The sequence below is a fragment of the Onychostruthus taczanowskii genome, unplaced genomic scaffold, assembly GCF_017590055.1.
Source record: "Onychostruthus taczanowskii isolate IOZ18803 unplaced genomic scaffold, ASM1759005v1 scaffold198, whole genome shotgun sequence".
Taxonomy (NCBI): domain Eukaryota; kingdom Metazoa; phylum Chordata; class Aves; order Passeriformes; family Passeridae; genus Onychostruthus; species Onychostruthus taczanowskii.
In genome coordinates, this window is record NW_024499217.1 from 414,166 (window position 1) to 439,274 (window position 25,109).

The 25,109-nt window shown below is 41.3% G+C and overlaps 1 protein-coding gene across 4 annotated transcripts in view; it reads left to right on the forward strand.

Moving 5' to 3' along the window:
* SMARCD3 (SWI/SNF related, matrix associated, actin dependent regulator of chromatin, subfamily d, member 3) overlaps window positions 1-25,109 on the forward strand; it is a 54,262-nt gene that overhangs the window by 21,943 nt on the left and 7,210 nt on the right. For all 4 annotated transcript variants that reach the window (XM_041402378.1, XM_041402377.1, XM_041402379.1 and 1 more), the window contains exons 4-10: window positions 4,389-4,511; window positions 11,644-11,766; window positions 13,461-13,556; window positions 14,056-14,157; window positions 15,649-15,810; window positions 19,740-19,837; window positions 24,515-24,650. In XM_041402378.1, the coding sequence (XP_041258312.1) occupies window positions 4,389-4,511; window positions 11,644-11,766; window positions 13,461-13,556; window positions 14,056-14,157; window positions 15,649-15,810; window positions 19,740-19,837; window positions 24,515-24,650 (840 nt within the window). The remainder of the gene's footprint in view (window positions 1-4,388; window positions 4,512-11,643; window positions 11,767-13,460; window positions 13,557-14,055; window positions 14,158-15,648; window positions 15,811-19,739; window positions 19,838-24,514; window positions 24,651-25,109) is intronic.

The following is a 25,109-nucleotide window of genomic DNA, read 5'->3' on the forward strand; positions in this document are numbered from 1 at the left end:
ATACCTGTGAGATGTGTGGGTTATGTCTATCTGCCATAGGTAGTAAAAAAAGCTAGGGATCAAATTAAGCTTGTCAGACTTGAGGGAGTAAGAGGTTTTGGATTTTGTTGCCTGTCTCAAAGACAGAAATTCCAGGGTAGCTTAATTCTCAAGAAGCTGCCAAATATCTATTTATTAGTGATTTTAAAAAAAATAAATCAAGATTGCTGAAACTGGTATTTTTTGTCCTGCTTAGGCAGTGAAGAATGCAGCTCCAGTTGTTCCTGCCTGAAATAGATCCAATTTTATTTACTGTTTTTTTTCTGGGATCTTGGAGGTGCACAGCAGTAGGATCTGTGAAAGTTTTTCAGGCTAGCTGTTGTATAAAACAGGTTCAAATTACATCAACTTGCTTGGGACCTTGTGCAGATGGGTTCTGAATACCTCCAGTCAAGGATGGACACAGAGCATTTCTTGCCAGCCTGTTCCAAGGTTTTAATAATATAATGTGTTTTGTTTGTTTTGTCACAGGTTTTTTTTTTACAAACCAGTTCCGTATAGGGAGTGAATTGCCCGTGCTGCAGTGAGTTTCTGTTGCCTCTCACCCTAATCTCATGCACCTCCAGGGGGAGGCTGGCCCTGTCTGTGCTTCAGCAGTCCACATGGCTGTCGCACTCTCCCAGGTGATCTCCTTTTGCCTTTTCTTCTCCAGGCTGGAGAAGCTCTTGCAGCTTCTCCTGGCAGGTCTGTGCTCCAGCCCCCAGTGTCCTACTCTTCTGAGCCTCTGCGGGCCTTGCTCCAGGGTGTCACATCTTTGTGGTCTTGTGCCCGCCGATCCAGATCCCGTTTCACCAGCATGGAGTAGCAAGGAAGAGCCTCTTTCCTGGGCTTGATGGCAAAACCTGTGCTAATGCAACCCCTTTTGCAGCTGACCTTTGCTGTGGCTGCCTTACCCCTCAGACTCCTTCTGCACTTGTTGTCTGTCCCTTAGGGCCCCCAAGTCCTCTCCTGCCAACCTGTTTTCTACCCCACCGATGCCCACCTGTCCCCCTGCCCAGTGTGAGTCCATCCCAGGAGCAGAGCTTTTCCTGTGCTGACCTTTACCGTGCTGAAGTGCCGTGCTGTTTGTGCAGCCTGCCAGGGTCCCTGTGCACAGCCCTGCTGCCCTGACTGACTTGGGCTCGGGACTCTGGGAGGCCTGAGGACAGGACTCAGCCAGGAGCAATGGAGCCAGAGACAACGTGGAGCCTTCTCTGTGCCTTTCGACACGTGCAGCAGAACCAGACCTGGACCTGGGTTTTTCTTTAGCTTTCCTTCTGCTGCTCATCTTCTTGCAGAAGGCTTCTTCATTGCTTTCCCCATTGCTGACTGCTGTCATTGCCTTCCAAGCTGTTGTACTGTGACAACCATAGAAGCTATCCAAAGATGTTGTTCGTATCCCAGAATTTGTAGTGTTGCAGCTGTTCCTTAGCCTCTGATTCTGTCTCACAAGCCTTGCACATCTTGTGACAGGCAAGTGTGGTTGGGCCCCCACACTGTCTCCCATCATGCCATTCATTCCATGCTGTCCTCACTGCCCCCACTTGCAAGTTGGCCATTTTTTTGTCACCACTGATAAAAAGTCTTGTGGAAATCAAGGATAGAAAATGCATAATTTAGTAACAATTGATTTTTGTTAATCTTTAAAAGTTTGAAATGTTTGAATTTTCATAATAGAAAGGTAAACAACTCCAGCCTCAAGAAAGACACTGTCTTACTAATGTTAATAGTAATCTCTTTCAGTTATCCATGGAATTCTAAGATAAAGTATAACTACACATGCTCAAAACCTTGGCTGACAAGATGCTGGTTCTGCTAGGTGCTTTCTGGAGTTTCTTCATCTAGATAAAGGCCAGAATGGAGAATTTAAGTATTGAAACACTCTTAGTGTTTATAGTTAGAACTTTAGTAGAAGAGTGCAGACCTGCATGGAGCTATGAACTTTTCTGTTAGGGCAAACCATGCAAGAGAAGGAATTAGGCAGGCTGCACAGATCCTTATCACATAGGCACTATCATGTCTCCAAAAAATTATTCCATGGTGAGAAAGCAGAAGACTGAGAGCTGGCAAAACTGGCCTGAGTGAGCCTTTGATCTTGCCCAAAATCCCATCTCTGCTGTGATCATAACACATCTCTAAAGAAGAAAAACACAGCAAGTACAATTCTTCTCTCAAATGTTCTCCCAACCTACGGCCATTTGCAGTTCAAGGAATTCGATGCAGTTTTGTCTTTGGCTGATTTTAAAGTTTTTATGCTTTTTAGTGTCTTATAATATTTAACTTCCAGTTTGGTTAGAGGAATGAAATAGCAAATAACCCTTTCACTTTCGTGTGATAAAAGATGTAAAAGTGTGGAATAAAAATATTTATTGAAGGTTTCCGCTGTTTCTACAGACTTCCTAGGAATTTTATTAGATCCTGGGTCTAGTGCCCATTGAAGCAGCTGGAAAGGTTGTGTCACCTGTGTTGTATAGGCTGTATCCTAAGGACTCTGTAGGCCTCGCTCTGCTTCACCATCTGCCTGGGGGGTTCACAAACCGACTCTGATGGAACTTGGCATTAAAAGTCTGAAAGTACTTTCTCAGTCCAGAATTTTTAATTGACTGTAGCACACCATCATTAATTTCTTCAGGCAAGGAGCTGAGGAATCTTTTCATCTGTGCAGAACAGGAAGAAAACATTGGGGTGTTTTGTTGTATCCAAAGATTTGCACTCACTGCCTCTCTGCACTTGTTCTGCAAGCTGTCTGTCAGTTCCTTGACGTTTCCAGGGTAATGCTTGCTCTCCTTGCTCATGTTTCTTTTATTATGCTGCTGATACTAACATTTTGAGAAAGCATATAAGCAGTTTAAAATATGATGGTTCGGCTAAAGCTGAACAGAGTTTTTGCTCTGGTTTCTGCTTTCCCAAAGTTTTAGTCTTGCTGTAAGTAGAACAGGTATTCTGCCATCTCAAAACAAAAAGAGTTGGTTGAAAGAGACATTTATTTGGTAACCTTAGTTTGTCTAAATACAGCAGGGAAAAATTGTTGGTGTTCAGGCCGGAAAAGAAAATTATTAAGAAAGGGATGACAAAAACCTGTAAAACAGGCAAAGGTGCCTGGGGAATGCCTTCCCACTGCTGCTCCAGCAGTGCAGGGAAATGCCATCAAATGAAACTCACTCATGGCAGGTTCCAAATGAGCGAAAGGAGGTTCTTCCTCCCACATTGCCTGGTGAGGTTCTGGTACGCTCTGCCTTGGGCTGTTGCAGATACTAAAAGGCAGCAACTTTGAAACCTTGTCAGAGACACAATGCTAGGAGAGCCAGCTGTTGGCATGACCTCCTGCAATAGTTCTCATGTCCTTGCAGAAACAGGGAACAGATGCATGCCTGGTATCTCTCACATAGCATGCCTGGTATCTCTCACATAGGTGTTTGTGCCTTGCACCAGATATAAACTGTAATTCTAACTGTAACTAATTCTGTTTCTAAAGCAAACGTGAACACCAACTCACTTTTAATTCCTGTGGAAATATTATAACCATTAAATATTTTAGTTAAATAAGTGAAAGCTAGAATGAATATTGTAGAAATAGAAAAGGTTGTCTAGTAGATCTATTTTAGTTACTTACAGCACCTTTTTATGATTTTCCTGCATGAGTTATTCCAAATTAAGAACCAACATTTTCATTTAAGGGTATACTTGCCCATTTCTAAGCTCACTTCTTTAGGTCTTGCTTCCAACCTACTTCATACCCCTCCTCTGCTAACTTCCTTGTAAAAGAGAAAATAAAAAAGGGGTTTGTCAATAGAACTAATGCAGTTACCTAATGTAATAAAATACCAGTAAAAGTTGGCAGGATCGTAAGTTGACACACCTGATGGCTGGTCATGTTGAAACTTTGACATGAAGGTCAATTTCGCCTCAGCCAGGAAGATATGCTGACAAAGGCAGGGATCCTACGTGGCAGCTTTTATACAATGGGTGAGGCTTGTTTTTGAAATGCCAACATGAACACCCCACCCCCAGCCCCCCTTTAGTCTAGGGAGATGCAGCGCTTTTCTAGTTTGAACAGGACAAATTCACTGTACTGTGGATTGCCGAGAGTAGTCTCCCTGGCTGCCGGTAGCTAAGCCTCACTCGAAAACAGCCGTGAGTCAGGCTTTGTGGATTCAGGCGGGGTCTTCGGAAAGCATTAGCCTCAGTTCTGTGCTCCTGCTCTTCGTTCTCTGCTTGTCCCGTGCCGCTGAGACCTGCCCCACTGTCTGGGAGCTGCTGTCGGAGGGAGAGCTCCTGTGGGCACGGGCTGGCAATGTGTCAGTGTTGCTGTTCTGGAACATGACAGATTCGTGCTTCCAGTGTTTAGATATTCCTTGCTTCCTTCTCAGATCCGGGAGCTGGTTCCTGAGTCCCAGGCCTACATGGATCTCTTGGCCTTCGAGCGCAAGCTAGACCAGACCATTATGCGGAAGCGCGTGGATATACAGGAAGCGCTGAAGAGGCCAATGAAGGTATGTTGGGAAAAACTGTAGATTGTGTCAGGGGAGGAAAGTAATTCTTGTAGTAAATGATGGAAATACTTTTCAAGGAAAAGTCCCATGAGCAGAAATGCTTTGGTTAGACAAAGCTCCTAAGAGTGATCAGCTGGGAATCAGCAATAGAAAAGTGGTAGAGAAAATTCAGTGGCTAGTACCAGCTCTAGCTTCTGGAAGTCTTTAATAAGGGGAATAATAGCCTAAGGATAAATAACCGATAGATAAACACTAGTTTGGGAACTTTGTATTAAAATGCTAAAAAATGAGAAAATAAGAGATTAGAGGGGTGTGCTGAAGATATGTATTATGTTTCCAATTCAAATTTGGTCAAAAATGGAACTTGTGGAATAACAGAACATACAATGGGAAGAATTACTTACAGAAATTATTATTTGTGTAAGAAAAGAATGGATGACATTTTCTGCAGTTTCTGTTAGATACGTTCATTACTTCACTCTTCCTAACTTCCCACTGAAAAGGTTTTTTTCTAAGTTTTCTGAGCCTATTCATTGGAATCATGGAAGAGTTTAGATAGGAGGAAACTGGAAGTTATCTAGTTCAACCTTCTGCCAGAAACAGGGCTGTCAAGGCCTAGTTGAGTTTTGAAAATCTGTAAGGATGGAGGTTTCACAGCCTTGTCAGGCAGTCTGTTACATTTTTTGCCCACTCTTATTGTGTACAATTTATTTTCATGTCTCATTTAAGTTCTTGTGACTGTATTGGATAGCTCATACTCTATTCCTCAAATAATGCCCATAGAATGAAGAGTTTTGTAGCTGTATGTCTGCCATGACATAAAACTATCATTCTTGTCTGTGTCAACAAAGATCAATATTCTGTTGGCTTTGTCACTGTACAGGTACCTGATAAAATGTGGAAAGCTTTTACCTCTTGATGGTTTTCCAGTTGATATATGTGAAATGAACAAAAAAAAAAAAAGAAAAAAAGAAACAATTAAGTTCTATTAACACCTCCTAGACAGAAAATAAACTGAATTGTGGATGGTCTAAATAATGAGTTCATTCCTAAAAAGTGTTACACATAATAAATTTTACTCTCTGAAGAAATCATTTGTCTTACCTTCTTGATATGTGTAGAACACCATTCTTTTAAACTAGTTAGGAATCTGGCCATATTTAAAGGTGATAGAAGACTTTCGTAAATCACCAGGAAGTTATCTATTCTGTGGCAAACTCTTTAATGAGGGGATTAACAAGTGCACAAGGTCCTAGCTGTAAGCTGTGCTATGGAGCTATTCAGTGTCTGGGATAGGGAAGAGTATAGGAGGCACAACACTCTACAGAAACTGTAGACAGAAAATTTTGTTTCCATCTAGGACTCAAACCTAGATAAACTTGGGTTTTTCTTAATGTTAAGTATTTCCATTTTATTATAGTTGCAGAATTGGTAACAGCAGTAGAAGTTATCTCTGCATTTCCATCTCTTATCAAAGGTCTTGTAATTTTGAAATACTTTCCTTAAAACAATAATTCTCAAACTGGGATTGTAATCCTATGAGAAATATGAATTTGACTAAAGTGCATGAAATTATGTGGGAATATGCAGGATTTCTCAGAGTTATCAGCTGTGGCTGCAGTTACAGTGTTTGTCACGGTGATTGAGCTGTAGCTAGAAACAGTTGTAAGGAACCACAGATTTATGGTCAAGTGTTGCTCAGGCTGGGTTTTTTTCTGTCTAAAGACTAACTGTTCTGGAGAAATTTTAGGGTTAAGTGGTTAAAGAATTTATTTTCGTGAGGACAGTGCATAAAATATGTTTGGCTTGTTGATCCTACTTGGATTTCCTGAGAACAGTTGCACTCTTGAACCAGATGACAGCTGTGGGATGGCTCAAGAAGTGAGGAGACCTGGAGTTTGGACGGCTGATGAAGGGGAAAATGGCCTTCCCCACCTGTCAGCAGCCCTCTTCAGCTGCCAGCTTTTCCAGTTTAGATCCTGCCTCGGCAGTTTTCTGCTGGTTGGGCACTGCTGTGTACTCTCCTCTTCTTCAGCCAGTCCTGCATTCTTGGATTTCATCTGTCATGAGAGTCTCAGAATTCCTTGTCTGCAGAGCAGCATTAGCAAGAGTCCTTGTACTGACTTCACGGAAGATTCACATGGTCAGAATTCAAGAAAGAACTTTTGGGAGGTAGTCAGGCAGACAGGGCTGTTTGAGATATAGCAAGCTCCATGGCCTGAAGGAAACAGAAACCATACACTCAACAGACCAGTAGATGACATTAAAGAATGAATTACTGAAAACCGACGCAGCTCTAAGGGCATGGTGGACTTACAGGAGTGGGATTTATTTCTCTAAGTATAGATGTAGCCATTTCATTCATTTATATGTGAGCTAGTCACTCTCGACTCCCTTCATAGTTGAGAGAATAAGTTGATGTAGACAGTGGTGTTCAGGGCACAATTCTTCTCATACAGACGTGGATGTTTAAAATAATATAGATAAATAACACCCTAGAAATGCTTATTTCTCTCCATTGTGTAACCCTGAGATAGACAGTTGTCGCCATAATTTTAAGATTGAGATGATTTTCATCCCAAAGCCTGAACCACGGTCTTCTGACTGAAAGTGGGATGTGACCATGACACGAGCAGGGCTCCTACTCCAAGCACCACTCCTGGCACCACAGACAGTACTTTCGTTTCACCTAAACCAGAGACTGTTGTCCAGGGGCTGTCATTCTTTTGCAGTGAAATAGTGTGAGACATTCAGTTTACCAGATATGTGTATAGTTGCAGTTTCCAAACTAAATTATCTGCTTCCAGGTTCTCCATTTTTAGGTGTAAAACAAGTAGTAGCGTCAGAACACCATCATAGTGTCTCTTTCCCTAGTTTTGTGAATTGAGATTTTTTTCCCCCCACTTTCAAGTTCTAAGTTGACTGAGGAATTGATATTGGATTGTTGCCAGAAAGCAGTTTTGTTTTTTTCTGAAATACTTGTCTTGTGGCATAATTCTATGTATTCTGCTTTTTGCATTATGAGATAAGGAAAATCCGATCACCTTATCTCCTTTAATCAGTTAGTGTTTTAAATGTGTCTTTCAGGTTCTTTAATGTCTTCTTTTCTCAGGTAAAAAATTAATTCCTCCCAATCCCTGTAGAAAAATAATTTTTCAGCGCACCTGGCTTCTTATTACCTGTCACTATACAAGTCCTCATTCTCTCCTGAGAAAGTACAATATACAACTATGAAATAAGCTGCTACAGCTGATTTTGTAGACTACTGTGTGTACTAATTTCCATTTTATTCCATGTAGCATTTGCTTCACCTTTTTGTGCATTTTGTTGTTGTTTATGCTTTTATAGAACTGACTGCAAGTGTTTTTCATGTGTTGGTGCAATTTTGAACTCAGTAAATATTGTCTCATTCCTTTTATTATTCGTGATACTTGTGTAGTCTACCAAGTCACTGTTTTTTCTGCTTTGGGTTGGCCATTTTTATGTTCATGTCCAATTTTTTTTTCCAGGAGTTACCTAACTAATTTTGTTTCCTCTACAAATTTTTACATAGCTCGCTGCTGCTCTGAGCGAGATGCCTCTATGTTCACGCTCTAATATGGACATTCTTCATTTAATTTGGGTATTTTATAATGATCAGACAGTGGTCATTGGTTTTTCTGTCTCCTGATTTTTAGTTTCCATGCTACTACTGTTCATTTTGCTTTCTGAAAAGGTTTTCTTTTCTGTGAGACAAAGAAACGGTTACTGTATATGCAAAGGCAGAAACACAGATTTTAATCTTTTCTGTGCTTTGTGCTTGAGGTTTTTATGCTATGTTGAGGTTCATAGAAATTCACCCTTAAGATATACTTAGAGAGCTCTTAACACAATACTACTTAAAAGATTGGCAGTCAGATTTTGAGTGTGAGTCAGTCAGCAGTAGACTATCTGCTAACAATTTTGTTGGTTTGAAATCCCAAGCACAACTTCCCTGGAAGTGTCTGGGAGGTTTTGGGTCCAGCCTGAGAGTTCATTGAAGGAAACTTAAGTTCAGCAGTTGATGGAGATTTATCTAGGGGATAGCACACAGATCATGGGATCATCAGATACTTACTTTCTGATCAACTTGTTAGGGATTCAATACTAATGGAAACTGAAAAAAAAACCAAAAACCACTGTAAACAAGGGAAAGTTTTCTGAAGGATTTGGCAGATTTCCAGCATTTCACCCATTTACTTGAACTTAAAGCTGTATTGATTTGTGTGAAGATGACATCAGAGAACTTGGAGAAAGAGCAAGCTGTAGGTGTGCTGCTCCACTGTTGCTGTCTGCCTCCCATTCAGATCTGTTTGATTTCACGTGAGCTCACCCAGCAGTTGTGCTGAGACCTTTGCAGGAGTTCATTGCTGATATGACCACTCATCTGTTACATATGATTACTTTTTTTCTTTTCATTTTCTCAAGGAGAAATTGCAAGTGAAATACAATGGGTTTAGGGGAAGACTTTTCATTTTAATATGACTGCTAGTTAAAGTTTCTTTTGCTGAAGCTGAGTCAAAGATCAGTGTCTCACTGTACGAGAGCAAGGAGATCAAGCATTCACTGATTTTTGGACAAGAGATTGTTTGAATCACAATGTTGATCAAATCTCTGTTAAGTTCTCCCTGCTTAGCTTTGCCGTTTTGGGTGATAAAGTTCTGGTGTGTCTGGAGAGATGAAATGGGATGCTTTCTTTTTGCCCTAGAGCTGTAAGTCTTCTCTTTAGTTTTTGCTTCCAGCTACTGAGAGTCCTTTGGTTGCTTGCCCTTCTGTTCTCTGAGAATCCACCATACAGAGAGGAGAAGGGATTTTAGATCTGTGTGATAAAGCACATGGCTAAGAAATTTACAGAATTTATTGAAGGGCAGTCGCTTCTTGCCACCGCTTTATATAAGCTGCAAAGCAGTAAAGTTGCTCATAAATGTTATCATTTTGTGCCTGGATGAGATGGAGTTGCTCAGCTGGAGATGGAAGAATATGTCATTCTGAAAGCCTTCTGGATATGAACTTGACATTATTGTGGAACACAGTGATACTGAGAGGGAACCAAATGCAGTGGTTTTTGGTGTGTATCAGCAGCTGAAGAGACTTTGTGGCCTGTACTCTAAAACCCCACCCAGCACCATGTTGGTGTCTTTCTTTCTTGAGCTAGGTTTTGACTATATCTTATCTCTGAACCGGCATCTTCCAAGACTGGACATCCGTATGATAGCAGTATAGCTGTGCATGCTGGAGTTGTTACTGGATAGATCCCTTCAGGTAGGATTCATACTGTACTCTTGGGTCTCTGCTAAGTGTCTTGCTTGCTTGATGGTAGTTTGAATCAGCTGCCAGGAGAATAGTCACAGTAGGAGAGAAGGAGCTTAAGGGTCCCAAGTAACTGTTCCTGGCTGTAGAGCCACGGTTCTGAAATTTTACTAGGGATTTCTAAATTTATTTTCTTTAAATTACACTGCACAAAGTATGCATTAACATTGTTGGTAATAAGGGTATGTAGGGCAAGATCAAGAGCCATTGTCTAGTTCTTGGACCTTGAAGAGGAAACAGCCTCCCAAAATGTCTGGGAGCAGAACTGTTCCCAGGTAGCTCTTACAAGGAGACGGTGGTGCTGGTGACACTAGATGTCTATTAAGTAAAAGCCTGCTTGTGTATGTAGATACAGTTCTGCAAGTAATCCAGGTGGGGATAAAATTTAGGAATGGTGCATAAAATGTTCGGGGTAATTTGAAGAGTTTTGAGTTTAGAAATGTGAAGCCCTTCACAAATCCACCACACTAAACAGAGATTTGGGCTCATTAAAATAATTATATTATGAAATAGCACTTTGGCAACAGAAATCCTGTGGGAAAGGATGAAGAAAACATGGATTCACAAGAATGTTTTTCTGCTAATCTGCCTCTTCTTATCTGTGTAAACCTGTCATTTTCTGGACTGATGGCACTTTGGAAAATCCTGCTCCCTGTCAGAGCATACTGTCGACACTCCATTTCTATCAAACCTCTCTGTCACTGTCTTCTCCAGATCTGGCAAAATGCAGTAATTTTCCTGTACCTCTTCAGCCGTAAATCTCTGCCTTCCCCATTCCTCTATGCCAGATTATGCTGTATAATCTGCTGTATGTAACTTCATTCCCTCCTATGTGTGTATAAGCTTTACGAAATTGTGCCTTTCTTGCTTTGTTTTGTTGGCATTAACTTGACAACTGTAGCCTTTTTGACATTGTATTCTACATAGGTATTGGAGATTAGAGTCCCAAAGTAATTTTTGATAACAATCTTTTCTGGAAATGCATCAGATTTAATAGCTGGGTTTTCCACATGATGCGTGGAAGGAAGGGCACTGAGAAATGACAGCCATAAGGCACTATAGTGACTGGGAAATTTCAGGTGGTCTGTAAAAATAACAATGTATTAGCATGATTGTATCTCTGTCAGACTTGAGCACCTGGGTTAGGGATGAAGCAGACCTTCACTCAGGTCTCCCAGCAAGCTGGAGCTGCAGCATGTTTGCTCAGGGTGAAGGCAGGTGGGGTGAAGAGGAGAGTAAGGCAGCCGGTGTCAGTGTGTTCAGGTGTGTCTGCAGGAGGATTGCTACCAGATGCTGCATGATGGCAGAATGCAGATGGGCAGAGATGTGTCTGGCAGGTAGTTTGCAGTATGAGCTGTATTTGTGACTGCCATTTACAAATCTGAACTGTGCAACTATGAAAGACATTTGTGTTGCAATAGAGTTGCAGCTGAATTTTAGCAATCTAGCTAGGTTGAAGCCAGAAAGTATATAATATCATGCTTTACTCACAATGATTTCTCAGATATCTAATCCAGAAATATAGAATGTATCACTTCTTAGGCATGGCAACCTCCTGTCTTCCTCCATTTACAGTGAATTTCAGCATGTTTATATAACCAAGAGTTTTTGAAAGGAATTTTCAGATTCAGCTCTTCAATGTATTTTCATACATAACAGAATCTTAAATTATAATACAACCAGTGTAGCTGTACAAAACATGGAGATTCCCTATTAAATGTGTAATTGTCACCTTTCCTGCAGCTTCCTCAGATCCTGAACTTAAACTGGATATGTACATTTTCCTTTTCTATGTGCATAACAGCAAAAGCGGAAACTGAGACTTTACATTTCCAACACATTTAATCCTGCAAAATCGGACGCTGATGACTCTGATGGCAGCATTGCTTCGTGGGAGCTGCGCGTGGAGGGGAAGCTCCTGGATGATGTATGACTTATCTCTGCTTCACTGGGGCTGGCAGGATCTAAAGATTGTCCTTTGGGGTGTTAGGTTTTACTGGGGACGTCAGCTGAGACAAGACATGTCTGAATGGCAGTGTTGACGTGTTGCTGCTGGGAAGGCACTGTGCCCAACCCAAGTGAGGGATAAGGCCCTAATGGGAATGTTGGAGAGTGCAGCAGAAGATGATGCAGATATAAGGACAGGATAGGTAGGAGGAAGTGAAGAGGGCTGAGATTAATCCCTTTGAAGAGATGGCAGGGTTCAGGTTACAACAGGTGGGGTAATTCTGGCCTACAGTGAGCATTGCATCTTGTGAAGAGCAGGATAACAAGGAGAAGTCAGTACTTCATATTCTTAGGGGGTACAACAGGAAGTATGAATGGTTAGAGCAAGGATGGAAGAAACATTTTACTATTATGAAGTCCTCAGAAACCTCAGTGGTGGATTTAGCTGTCCTTGTGGAAGGCTGGACTTTCCTAACAAAGCTGTCATCTATTTGAATAGACTTCACAAGTAAGTATTTATAGGTTAAACAGATGGAAAACATGCATGCATGGAGAGGACAAGGCTTTCAGTCTGTCTGGAGGTAACTGTACATAAATCAGCTGGAGGAGGAAGTGGTGAAAAAGTGCAGCATCTGGGAGTTGAAGTTCGACAAATTCAGTTTAGAAATTAGAGCATAAATTTCAATAAACAAAGAGATTCTTTATTGGAACAACATAGCTTTTCAATTTCCAGCATTTTTAAATAAAATATTATTTGCATTAAATACAAAGAAACAAATTGGAATACTGTGGCCTGTATTCTGTGGAGAGTCAGGTAATCATAGACCTTCTAGTTTTTTAATATAGACAATATGAGCTGTGCAGTAAACAACAAATACTGATAATTGAATGAAAATAAAAAACTTAAAAGGAAATAGTTTTGCTTAGTGTATGAGAGTCTGCAAAACTTACTGTAATCTGATAAATCAGACCAAGAAATTAGCATTCATCAGAAAGGTATACAGAGAATTTAGGATCATAGAATGGTTTGTGTTGGAAGGGATCTTCAAGACCATCTCATTCCATCCCACTGCCCTGGAGAGGGACACCTTCCACTGGTCCATGTTTCTCAAAGCCCCATCCAGCCTGGCCTGGAACACTTTCAGGGATCAGGCAGCCACAGCTTCTGTAGGCAGCCTGTGCCTCACCACCCTCTGAGTAAAAAATGTCCTTCTTGAGACCAGTCCAAAGCGACAATCTGCCCCTCACCCTTTCACTACAGATCTTGGGAAAAAGTCTCCCTTGATTTTTCTTACAAGCCCCCTTTAAATACTCCCTGCAACCTGTGTTTCTCTGGGCTTACCAACCCCAGCTCTCTCAGCCTGTCTTCACAGGACAGGTGCTCCAGTCCTGAGGTAATTTTCATGGCCGTTCTCTGGACCTTTCACAACGATGCCATGTTCACCTTACAAGACAGTCCTTTTCAATAACATTAAGAGTCAAGGAAATCTTCCCTAAAAAGTGCACTGTTCCACTACTGTTGAGATTTTTGCATCTTACCCTATTTTTGTCAGAGGGAGAACTCAGTTAGATTGATCACACTTGTGGTTTATGTGGGATTTATTGTTCAAGACAGACTGAGAAGTCTAGGACACAAGCTAATAAATGCAACGTCTTGTTCTTCTGCTTGTACAGCTCAGCAAACAGAAGCGGAAGTTTTCGTCTTTTTTTAAGAGTTTGGTTATTGAACTGGACAAAGATCTTTATGGACCTGACAATCATCTTGTGGAGGTGAGAAGGCTCTGCACCCTTTGCGTACAAACCAGTTACTGGCACACATAAACACCTGGCAGCTGTTGCCTCCCTTGTTTAAGGGACTTTGCATTCATTATCTCATGTAAAGTATTTTCAAAATGTTCAAAATTCCATTAATCTTAAGAATATTTGCTAAAGGAATCTACTCTAAAATCATAGATGATTTAGTGCTGCAGCACACATCTTAGAACAGAATGTATGAAAAGATGAAAATATTGTGCACATTTCTCCTAACAAGTAAAGTATGTTAACAGCAGAGCAGATTCTGCACTAAAGCTGAATTGAAATGACTGGGGGGATGGAGGTGGGGGGGGGTGTTGTGGTTTGGTTTTGTTGTTATGGGGTTTCTTTTTTAGATTGCCAGATCTTCAGAAAGCTTGCGCTTGTCTGATTCTGGTATGGTGTACTGTGCAAGATGCACCTCCATGGACATCAGTGAAAAAAAGACCAACAATTTTGTTTTTCCCTTTGTTAGTGGCACAGAACTCCCACGACCCAGGAAACGGATGGCTTCCAGGTGAAGAGACCTGGGGATGTCAGCGTGCGGTGCACATTACTCCTCATGTTGGACTACCAGGTCAGTGTACTGCTTTTAGCCTGGAACATATAACCTCTGGGACCTAGTGCAACAGAGCAAATTTGTCTTGTCACACACCTCAAAACCCAATATACTTGTACTTGCAGTGTCACATGGTCCATTGTAGTTAGAATGATACCAAACAGACGGATTATTTAAAATTTAAAGGGGACAAATCAAGTGAGTTTCTAATATAGTCTAGCAAAATATTGGTCTTGGCATTATGCTAATTAGTGTTTTTACTGCCCATCTGCAGAAAAAATATGCATTTCCTCCTCTAACCTTTTAGAGGATAGTCAGAGAAGTTGCACACAAGTTACACATGTGGTTCTTTGAAAAAAATTCAGAGGAGAAGCTTTTGCTAGTGATACCTGAACTGGTTGTATAGCTGTGGCAGCCTTACCTGGCACAAACGATGGATACTGCAGTTGTAGTATCACTAATCTGACTGAAACCATCCCTGGAAGAAATGTTGCTGTCTTAAGGAAACTGCTAACTATTGAACTCGCACTGCTGTGAGTAGGTTGGGATCCCCCCTTTCAGTGACAGTTCAGGCTCAGATGCATTTTGATGGTGTACCTTTAAGAACTTGTTCTCTGCCACCTTCTTTTGCCTCCAGGCAAATAGCATCTATTCAGGATATAGACACTCCATTCTATGTTAACAGAGAGAAAATTTTATTAATTTTAGGAAGCATATGGACTAACTGAAATACTGATATAGGCAGCGAGAATTTTTGCTGTTTAGACAATATAATGATGTTTGTTATGCTCACAATTATTATAAATTTTAAAATAGATGTTCTTTTGTTCTTAGGTCCTGATTTGTTATAAAGCTAGCTTTGGGTGACCCACCTTCCATCAGAGTAATCCTTGCTTATTAATGTGATAAATACTAAACCTGAGTATGAGTACACATTTGAAGAAACATCCGATTCCAGATTATCCAAGGAGTTTATGTTACAAGAGATGGAGAACAGGGAAGTTGAATTATATCACTGAGATCAGGAAAAGAAATAAAATCCATTGATTGGTTGCGGTTAGATAAATCTTTTGGTTTGCACTGGAATGGTTCATTGCCTGAACAGAGTTCCAAGTTGACATGAGACAGCAGTTATTAGCAGCTGTGGAAGCATCATCCTGCTTTCCTTCTCTCTGTCTTTGGTTAACTTCCAGTAGTTCAGCTGTTCTTTTTCTTCTCTCATTCAAATTTTGCATCAGTGTTGAAAGGGATAATTCTTTCTGAATCTTTGTGCAAGTTTTTATTATTTGAAGCTACAGGTAGTCTGTGTGCACGGCATGGGTACAAGGTCCTTTTTCCAGAGCGCCAATGGTGGGACACAAAAATACAAACTTGTATTTTTGGAATCTCTGCCACTGAATGGGATACTTCTCCTGAGGAACAGAGTCCCCTGAGAATTAAAACTGAAACTTCATACTTGCATATCTGTCTGCTTTCCTCTGTACTGCCCTCCTTGGCTTTCTGTTCCAGCCTCCCCAGTTCAAGTTGGACCCACGGCTGGCCCGGCTGCTGGGGATCCACACGCAGACGCGCTCGGCCATCATCCAGGCTCTCTGGCAGTACATCAAAACAAACAAGCTGCAGGACTCCCATGATAAGGAATACATTAACTGCGACAAGTACTTCCAGCAGGTAACTCTTTTTTGGACGCAGTCACTGTTTAGAAGCAGACTCTAACATCCAGCCACAAATTGGGGATGAATGAAAATGACTGGTTTTTATTTTCCCTTGATGATTTGTGTTATCCTCAGTACTGAATGGCTTTCAGCAGCCACTACAACTAATATCATTAACACCCTCTCCATGTGCCAGCGTTGTCAAAACCAAGGCCACATGAAAGCATCTCCACCCTTTCTGTAAATATGATTATGGGGTTTTTTTGAAAGGTAATGTTAACTGAGCTATCACTGTCTTACCTGGCTTTGTTTTTCAGGCTCACATGACTCACTTTGAAAGTAATTGAAAGTAGGGTTTGTGACATACTTCTGTGTAAGGAAAATACTGGCAATTACAACGAATTAATGTTTTAGCAACCAATGAAAGTAAATGTTGTGATGAAACTTGTGTCCTGGTTCTCTTTTTAATTTTTTATTTTCTGTTATTAATTTGCCCTATAACAGTTCAAAGTAGCCAATGCTTGAAGTAAATTTAAAGACACCTCTGCACATTTGAAACTACAAAATGCAACAAAATAATTGTAAGATTCATGGATAATTTTAGGAATATAAACTCAAAGTGATCATGATTATCTAGTCACTCTCTTGTTTGTTTGGGTTTTGGTTTTTTGAGGATTACAGCATGCAGTCTTTTTCAAAAATAGTGACAACTCCATATTAAAACCATGTAAGAATTTTTTGGCAAAATGACAATTCTGTTTGTTCCCTTGATTAGATTATTTGATTTTTATTTATCTATAGCCAATTTTGACTAAGTTTTGTTTCTGCCAGCCCAAAGAGGAAATGGGAAAGGGGAGGTGAAAAACATTTGAAAAATCATGAGCAGAAAGAAAAAGGTGAAAAAGGAGTAATTTTTTATATTTTGGTCAGTAATTACAGTCCATCAACTAAAACTGGCAGGTAGCAAATTGAAAACAAACAAAAGGACTCAAGCATATTTAAACTTCAAAACTTCTTGCAATAGAACGTTGCAAATGCTAAAAGTGTATATAGGTTCCAAAAGTGACAAACCAATGGATGAAAAATCTTGGGCTGTTTTAAATGCAAAGCTGTGGAAGTAGGGCGAGTTTTTTTGAAGGAAGAACCAGTATATGTTTCTCCTGTTCTTACATTTTTCCTTTAGTATCCACTTTTGGCCACTACCAAGGGCAGGATAGTACGGTAGATTTGCAGCAGATCCTTTGTGTGACCCTGTATGGATGTACCTATCTTATTTTTAGTAAGCAGAAGAGCCTTATCAATTTTATTTATTTTAACTTTCAGTTTAAGAACTTTGTTAGAATAAGAAGTTGTTGAAGCTATCTTCTTCTCATTCATCTCCTCATCATTAGACACTTACTGGCTCTTAGGTCTCCTTCGTCATAGAACTCTGCAGGAATGCTATGATACCTGACAATTGTCTTCTCATCCTCAGAAAATGAGTTAAATGAGAGAGTTGGGAAGTAGCTGATTGCTTTTCTAGAAGACTGACTCTCACACCCTGCAAGAGGTGGCTAATCTGGAATAGTTTCATAAGAACTCAGTGCTTGCACTGATTTAAAAGATAAATGGGATTGTTTTGAGTGTTTCTGTTTTCCTTTGGTCTCTGGAAAAATTGTCCTAATTAGGTGATCTTGCTTTCAAAGCTGACGCTACTACTTAGGAATCCGAATCCCCTTACAATAAACAAAATACTTAATTCCCTCTCTAATAATCTCAGGTTGAGAGATGGAGGGCAAAGAAATTGGGTTAGTAATGCCTTCCAGTCTGATAATATTTCTGTAGATTCTGTAGTTTTAGCCACATAAGTCCTGGAAAGAAAAGCATTGTCCTGGCTGTGTATATCATTCAGGGGAACAGCACACAATATGCAGCAGTATCTCTGGCATTCCCCTTGCAATACTGGTCTTCTCATTTGGTGCCATTTTTTTTTCTGAATCCCATGTTGCTGTGTTGTCCTTGTGTCTAAGGGCACGAGACAGTACAGACAAAAAATTATCACTGAATGAGTTACCTGACCCACCAGGATCACTGTAGCCAGAGAGGCTTTCAGAGCCTACCTTAGTTTAGAGCACTAACTCCAGTTAGGCAGCAATGTGAGAAGCTTTATGAAAATTCTACCCACCCTTAGTTTCCATCATCCTCTCACAAATGCGTGTCCTTGATCCCTTTTCCCTTCTTAGAGCTCTTGTCGCTCGCGCACGCATCCGTGTTAGGAGTGTGACATGAGTGTTGAGCCAGTGATGAGAGCAGATGGCGTGGAGCTTGGTGTGGAGAGATTTTGGGTGGGAATTCCACAGTCATCTCTATCAAGTGTCAGAATTCAGAACTCAAATAAGGAGTGAGCTGCAGACTCAGTAAGTTTTGTTACTTCCTTGTTCTTCAGAAACTAGCTGGCTGAATTCCTGCATACAGGCAAGTCCAGCAGAGCTTTTAGAGTTGATGAAGACTGATCCTTTTCTGGTTAAAAACAATGTTTACATTAGCAGGGACATTTGAAATCCACTGTGTTACAAGCAAAAGCAAGAAAAAAGGTTCAAAGGTATTTCAAAAGCAACAGAACCTTGCAAATGGTTCCTTGAGCTGGCTTCTAGGTATTTCTGCTGCCAAATTCACTCATGTGAGAAAACTGTGAATTTCAAAAGATACCCTGTCTGAGGAGCCAGACCATCTGACTTTGTATGTCTGTTCTACAACCTGAGGGTCCTTTATTTTCAACCCTGCCTGCATCCTTTGTCTCTGGAGCTGCAAAGGTTATTTCTGTTTATAGATACAGTACTATGGGTAGTGTATCTCTGTCAGGTGAAAATAGTTTCCCTAAGAGGCATTTGCATAGGCCTGAACATTTTTACAAATTGCCTCCACATAAGGGCACATTTTAAGGCAAATGGTAATATATAGGTTTTTATATATGTGGTTTTTTAAGGTCAGTTTAAATGGAGTATCTTTAGAGAAAAGTCTGTTTGTTCAGAGCATTAAAAATCATGGCAGGAAACAAAGGCTGTAATAATTATATTTCTGAAAACTCCTGCTGAAAAAGTGTTGTTTCTATATTCATGTCAATGCACTGCCATTGCTCATAGAAAATTTCCAAACTTTACAGCTTTTAACCCTTTCCAGATTTTTTTTTCCTGAATTCAGCAGAAATTCATTGTGTGATTTCCGGGGTTGTCCTGTGCAGAGCCAGGAGCTGAACTCAATGACCCTTGTCAGTCCCTTCTCACCCAGGATATTCTATGAGTCTATGATTCTATTTAGCTTTAGGATCAGAGTAAAGAGAAAGTAACCAAAAACCATTGCTTGGAAAGGGGTGGATCCCTCCCAAGAGGCTGTTCAGGCTTTGGTTAAAAGTAAATAATATCACAATGACTTTATTTTTCTGTAATCCTGAAAAACCCACACATTGCAAATGGCTTTGAAATCCAGAAATGTTTTCTTGTATTTTCCTTTAGCACAAAATATTGCAGGAAACATTCCTTGGGGGGGTTTTGTGTTTTCTCTGGGTTTTTTTGGTTTTTCTGTTTTTCTCTCTGAAAAAAATTCAGTCATTTTCTTTACAATGTGCTGCTGTAAACTGTCAGTAAGAGAGGGAGTATTTGCTTCTCTCCCATCATTGATACAGTTGATCCTCATGTCCCAGTGAAGGGTCCCGTTCCCTCCAGCAGCGACACCAAAAGTGAGACACCTGAAATTGTCATGGCCTGATGGGTATGTCTGGAAGCCCAGATGAAAATGCAGGGATAGAAGTGACCAAAAATTCAATCTGTGCAAGGAACCTGAATTGCAGCTATCAAAACTACCTTCTGTATTTGCCTCAGTTCCTTGTGAGCTACAGATCCCTTACTTTCTCATTTAACTGCAAGATAGGCTTTGGACAAACAAAATTTGTTGTTTATTGTGTTCCAGATCTTTGACTGTCCACGGCTAAAGTTTTCTGAAATTCCTCAGAGGCTCACTAACCTACTGCTGCCGCCAGACCCGATAGTGATAAACCACATCATCAGGTAAGCTGGTTGGTCAGCTCAGCGCTGTCCTGTGCAAAACACTCACTAGATAAAGAACAGAAAGAGCTGCAGTTGGTGTAGGGACCAAAATTCAGTTTTTATAACTTCCAGATGAATACCTTGGACTTTGGTGTGTGTTTGTTCTGTGTGTCATTCTAGTTTGTGTAGTTCTGAATTATTTTCACTAGCACGGCACCAATTTTCTAGGAGTATGACAAACAGCTTTTATATTTACTAGAGTACTTTGGTTGGGCTTTTTCCTAAGGAGAGAGGAATGAAAGTTTGAACCCACAAAAATAGATAAAAAAGAAATTGAAATGGGTTACTGGCCATCATGGGCAATCATTCTAATCACTGATATATTATGTAAAATATACAAGAGCGTTACAATTTCAAATGCAGGGCCAGTCCACGCATGCTTTGTTGGGATTGGGTCAGCTCCTTGACTGTTAGTCTTATCCTGAGAATGCCAAGGAGTCGAGAGATATCCAGAGATTAACAACAAAGAATGTCTGGATTCAGAGGAGGTCATTGTGACCAAGATACTGAGCTCTTGTATCCTTGTCAATCCTGGCACAGCAGGTGAAACACAACTTTCAGCTTTCTCGGGCTCCTCCAGCATGTGCCTTATTTAAGTGACAGCTGTGTACATGGAGGAGGGGGATAAAGAGACTTCTGGGGATTGCAACTTTACTGTTCAGATATTTCAATCCTTTCCAAGTTTCTTTGTGGTCAAGGTCAAAACTCTGATTCTGGGTGTTTAAAAATTATTATTACTTAGGTTACTGATTTGATTTCCTACAGAATATATGCAATATATTTTTAAGCAAATGTTTCTGAATTTGCTTAAAATTGGGCTGTTTATTTTAAATTTGTAACATACATGATAAGAAGTTTAAATATTACATAGGCTGTGAAAATAAAGTTTACTTTTTGACTCATTTGAATGTATCAAACAGAGTAATGAAAAAGCAGCTTGGTGGCCTTGCAGATTGAGGGCTGTGTACCTACTGTCATTGGACACAACTCAGTAACCTGTCTGATATTCCACAAAAAAAGCTGAGGTCCTCAGAGATAGACAGTCATTGCTTAGAGAAAAATGACAAGGTGCTGATGATTGTGTTTCCGGGGCAGAGAGGTGACAAAAAGGTGCTGGAGGGAGTGTTTTTTGCCAGGTACCAGCTAAAGAACAGGTGTGTGTCACAAAGCTACAGCTTTGTGTCTAGCAGCATTCTCTGATAGGCTGTGTGCACCACACGGCACCTGACAACCTTAAATGGTACTGACATAACAGTGTGTACAAAGGAAGAACTGATTTCCTGGGAAGAGGTAGTACTTTTGCAGTGAAGTCTTTACAGTCTTGGGCTAAACTAAAGTAAATCTGGAAGTCTGTCACTGAATTTAAAGAAAGTAAGTAATTTTTAGATTCATAAAGTCACAGAATAATTTACAGTAGAAGGGATTACTGGTGGTCGTTGAGAGCTCTTCCGTGCAAACTCTAATCAGGCTCAAAGTCTATCCAGAACTTGAGGATACTTAAGGGCCTGCTCCAACCAAGCTTAAAACAGGGTCTCACAAATGCTCTGCCCTGTTGCTCTGCATTCAGTTTTTTAGAGTGAATGTAATGAGCCACTCAAACAGTATGCCTACTGCCTGTCCTGGTTTAATCCAATTTTCAGCATGTCCTGGTTTAATCCATTCTTAATCCATCCGCTTGTTCTCTCTCCAGCAGGGCAGGGGGAAGTGTTGAAAAGGTAAAAGGGAGAGAAAGACAGTATAACGCTGATGATGATGGTGATGAACAAAATCCAACACTACAAGTGATACAGATGAAAACTATTGCTCACCACCAACTGACTGATGCCCAGCAAGAGCCTGAGCAGTGAACACCTGCCCCAGTTTACTGCTCAGTGTGGCACCACATGGTTTGGAATATCCCTTTGGTCAGTTGGGGTGAGCTGTCCCAGCTGTGTTCCTTCCAGCTCCTTGTGCACCCCAGCCTCCTCACTGGTGGGAAGTGTGAGGAGCTGAAAAGGTCTTGACAGGCTGCAAGCAATGATCAGCAATAACAAAAATATCTCTGTGTGACCAACCATTTCCAGCACAAATTCACAAAACAGCCCCATACCAGCTACTATGGAGAAAATTAACTCTATCCCAGACAAAACCAGCACACTACTACAGGGAATTTTCATCACTAGTGATCGTAAATGTATGTGTTTGTAATTCAGATAAATCCTCAGGCCTGCCTTTTACAGGAAGATCAAAATTATTAATTCTAGTTTTAGAGGATATGCACAGGGACATAAATGTGAAGTAATATATAAACTCATTCTAGAAATTATAATAGTATTGTAGAATCACTCTCTGGGCACCAACAGCCTCCATTTTTGAAGAAAAAGAAGAAACAATGCAATGGAGTTCAAGTGGGCATAAAGTAGAGATGCTGGTAGAAGTCAAATCTTACCTGAGCTCAAGCTAGAAGTGGAGATTTTCTTCAGTTGCACTCCTGCTTGCAGCTGACATACATGGGATCAGAGGTAAAAATAATGACCTCTCTGGGATTTCCATTTCTGCAATGAAGCGAGACATCTTCCACACTATTGAAGAACACAAGCAGACTGCAAAGCATAGCTCTCCAATATTCTTCTAGTACAAACAGGTTATCTCTGGCATCCCCCTTTTTGACTGCCATCATGATTTTCTAGAAACCAGTTCCGTATAGGGAGTGAATTGCCCGTGCTGCAGTGAGTTTCTGTTGCCTCTCACCCTAATCTCATGCACCTCCAGGGGGAGGCTGGCCCTGTCTGTGCTTCAGCAGTCCACATGGCTGTCGCACTCTCCCAGGTGATCTCCTTTTGCCTTTTCTTCTCCAGGCTGGAGAAGCTCTTGCAGCTTCTCCTGGCAGGTCTGTGCTCCAGCCCCCAGTGTCCTACTCTTCTGAGCCTCTGCGGGCCTTGCTCCAGGGTGTCACATCTTTGTGGTCTTGTGCCCGCCGATCCAGATCCCGTTTCACCAGCATGGAGTAGCAAGGAAGAGCCTCTTTCCTGGGCTTGATGGCAAAACCTGTGCTAATGCAACCCCTTTTGCAGCTGACCTTTGCTGTGGCTGCCTTACCCCTCAGACTCCTTCTGCACTTGTTGTCTGTCCCTTAGGGCCCCCAAGTCCTCTCCTGCCAACCTGTTTTCTACCCCACCGATGCCCACCTGTCCCCCTGCCCAGTGTGAGTCCATCCCAGGAGCAGAGCTTTTCCTGTGCTGACCTTTACCGTGCTGAAGTGCCGTGCTGTTTGTGCAGCCTGCCAGGGTCCCTGTGCACAGCCCTGCTGCCCTGACTGACTTGGGCTCGGGACTCTGGGAGGCCTGAGGACAGGACTCAGCCAGCAGCAATGGAGCCAGAGAAAACGTGGAGCCTTCTCTGTGCCTTTCGACACGTGCAGCAGAACCAGACCTGGACCTGGGTTTTTCTTTAGCTTTCCTTCTGCTGCTCATCTTCTTGCTGGTGGCCACAGCATCACAGATTCTCAGAATGTTTGAGGTTGGAAGGGACTTCTGGAAATCATCTGGTTTAAATGCCCTCCCCTGCTCAAGCAGAGCCTCCTGTAGCAGGTTAGCTGCAGCTGTGTCCAGATGGCTTTGGAGTGTCTCCAACATGGGAGACTCTGGGCTGGGGGAAAGGTAGATGGGCTTTGAGGGTCTTACTGCAACTTGTGCTGTTGCTTAGTCACCTTTACAGTAAAAACGTGTTCAGAAGGAGCCTCCTGTGTTTCAGTTTGCACCAACTGCCTCTTGTCCTGTCACTGAGGACCACTGAAAAGATCCTGGCTCTATCTTCTTTAAACCCTCCCTTCAAGTTTTGGTATGTTCCCTCCCCATCAGCCGTCCGTTTTCTAGGCTAATTAGTCCCAGACCTCTCAGCCTTTCCTCAGCTGTGAGGTGCTTTAATGCCTTAATCATCTTCATGGACCTTGCAAAATTCTCTCCAGTAGCTCCATATATCTCTTGCCTTGGGAGCCCAGCACTGAGCACAGTACTAGATGTGTGTCCTCATCGGTCTTGAGAATAGAGAAGGATCACCTTCTTCCGCCTGCTTACAACACTCCTAATGCAATTCCATTCCTGGAAATTCTTCTGCTCCCCCAAGTCAGTCAAGCTCAATTAGATTCTTTTTTTTTTAGTGAAATTTTTTTTTGCTACCTACTGAATTGCACACAACCCACACATTTGACAGGTAGGGTTGAGAAGCCAGCATTTTTATATTGCAAGTGACAGTGACTGAAGTCTGGTTTGCCAACTACTGCGCTGAAGACTGTTTTCTTGTTAAGAAACTTTAACAATAAAGTAAATGTTAAGTCTAAAAGTTGGCAAACTAAAGATGAATTTAGGACAGGACAAACCAAAGAATCATACTGGTATTTAGTGTAACATGTCTCAGGAGGATGTTAGAAATTAAATTTGATGGTCTGGGCAAAAGGTCCAGCTCAAAAGCCTTTGAAATCTGACTGACAAAAGATGAGAGAATATACTAGAATAGGAAAATATATAAAAATACCCTATTCTTACACTTTTTTCACAGCATCTGCATCAGGCTTTATTGAAGAGTGAATTCTGGGCTGGTTGGAAATTAATTCTTATTCATTATGGCAGTTCTCATGATCTTGTGTTATACTCTCCATAGTGTTGACCCCAACGATCAGAAGAAGACGGCTTGTTATGACATAGATGTAGAAGTTGAAGACCCATTAAAGGGGCAGATGAGTAGTTTTCTTCTCTCAACAGCTAACCAACAGGAGATAACAGCATTGGATAACAAGGTATTAGCTCAAGAGTAAAGTATCCCATGGTCCATGTACTCATTGTGTAGCTTCATGTGTTTGGTGTCGTGTCAAACAGTAATGTTGTGAGATGGGGATTTGTGAAGAGCACGTGCTTTCAAGGGGTGAATAAGCCAAAATGCAGTGGGAATACATCAGGGTGAATGGCATTCCCACTTAGGATTTGATCCAAGGCCTGACATGGTTGTGGAGATGATAGAGTTTCACTGGTAGTGTACTAAGTCCCCTGATGCTTGAGAACCACCTGAACTGTATGATTAACTTTTTATTGAGAGGTCATGGTGTCTTGTTAAATTGCTAAGCCAGAGCTAGGAGAATCTCATACTCAAGTGTGGGGTTTATATTCATAACTGCAGAATGGCTCGCTGTGTTAGGTGGTAATGCAGAATGTGCATGGAAGGAAAATCACTTGGACCACTTTGGCAGTTCTAAGTCTTA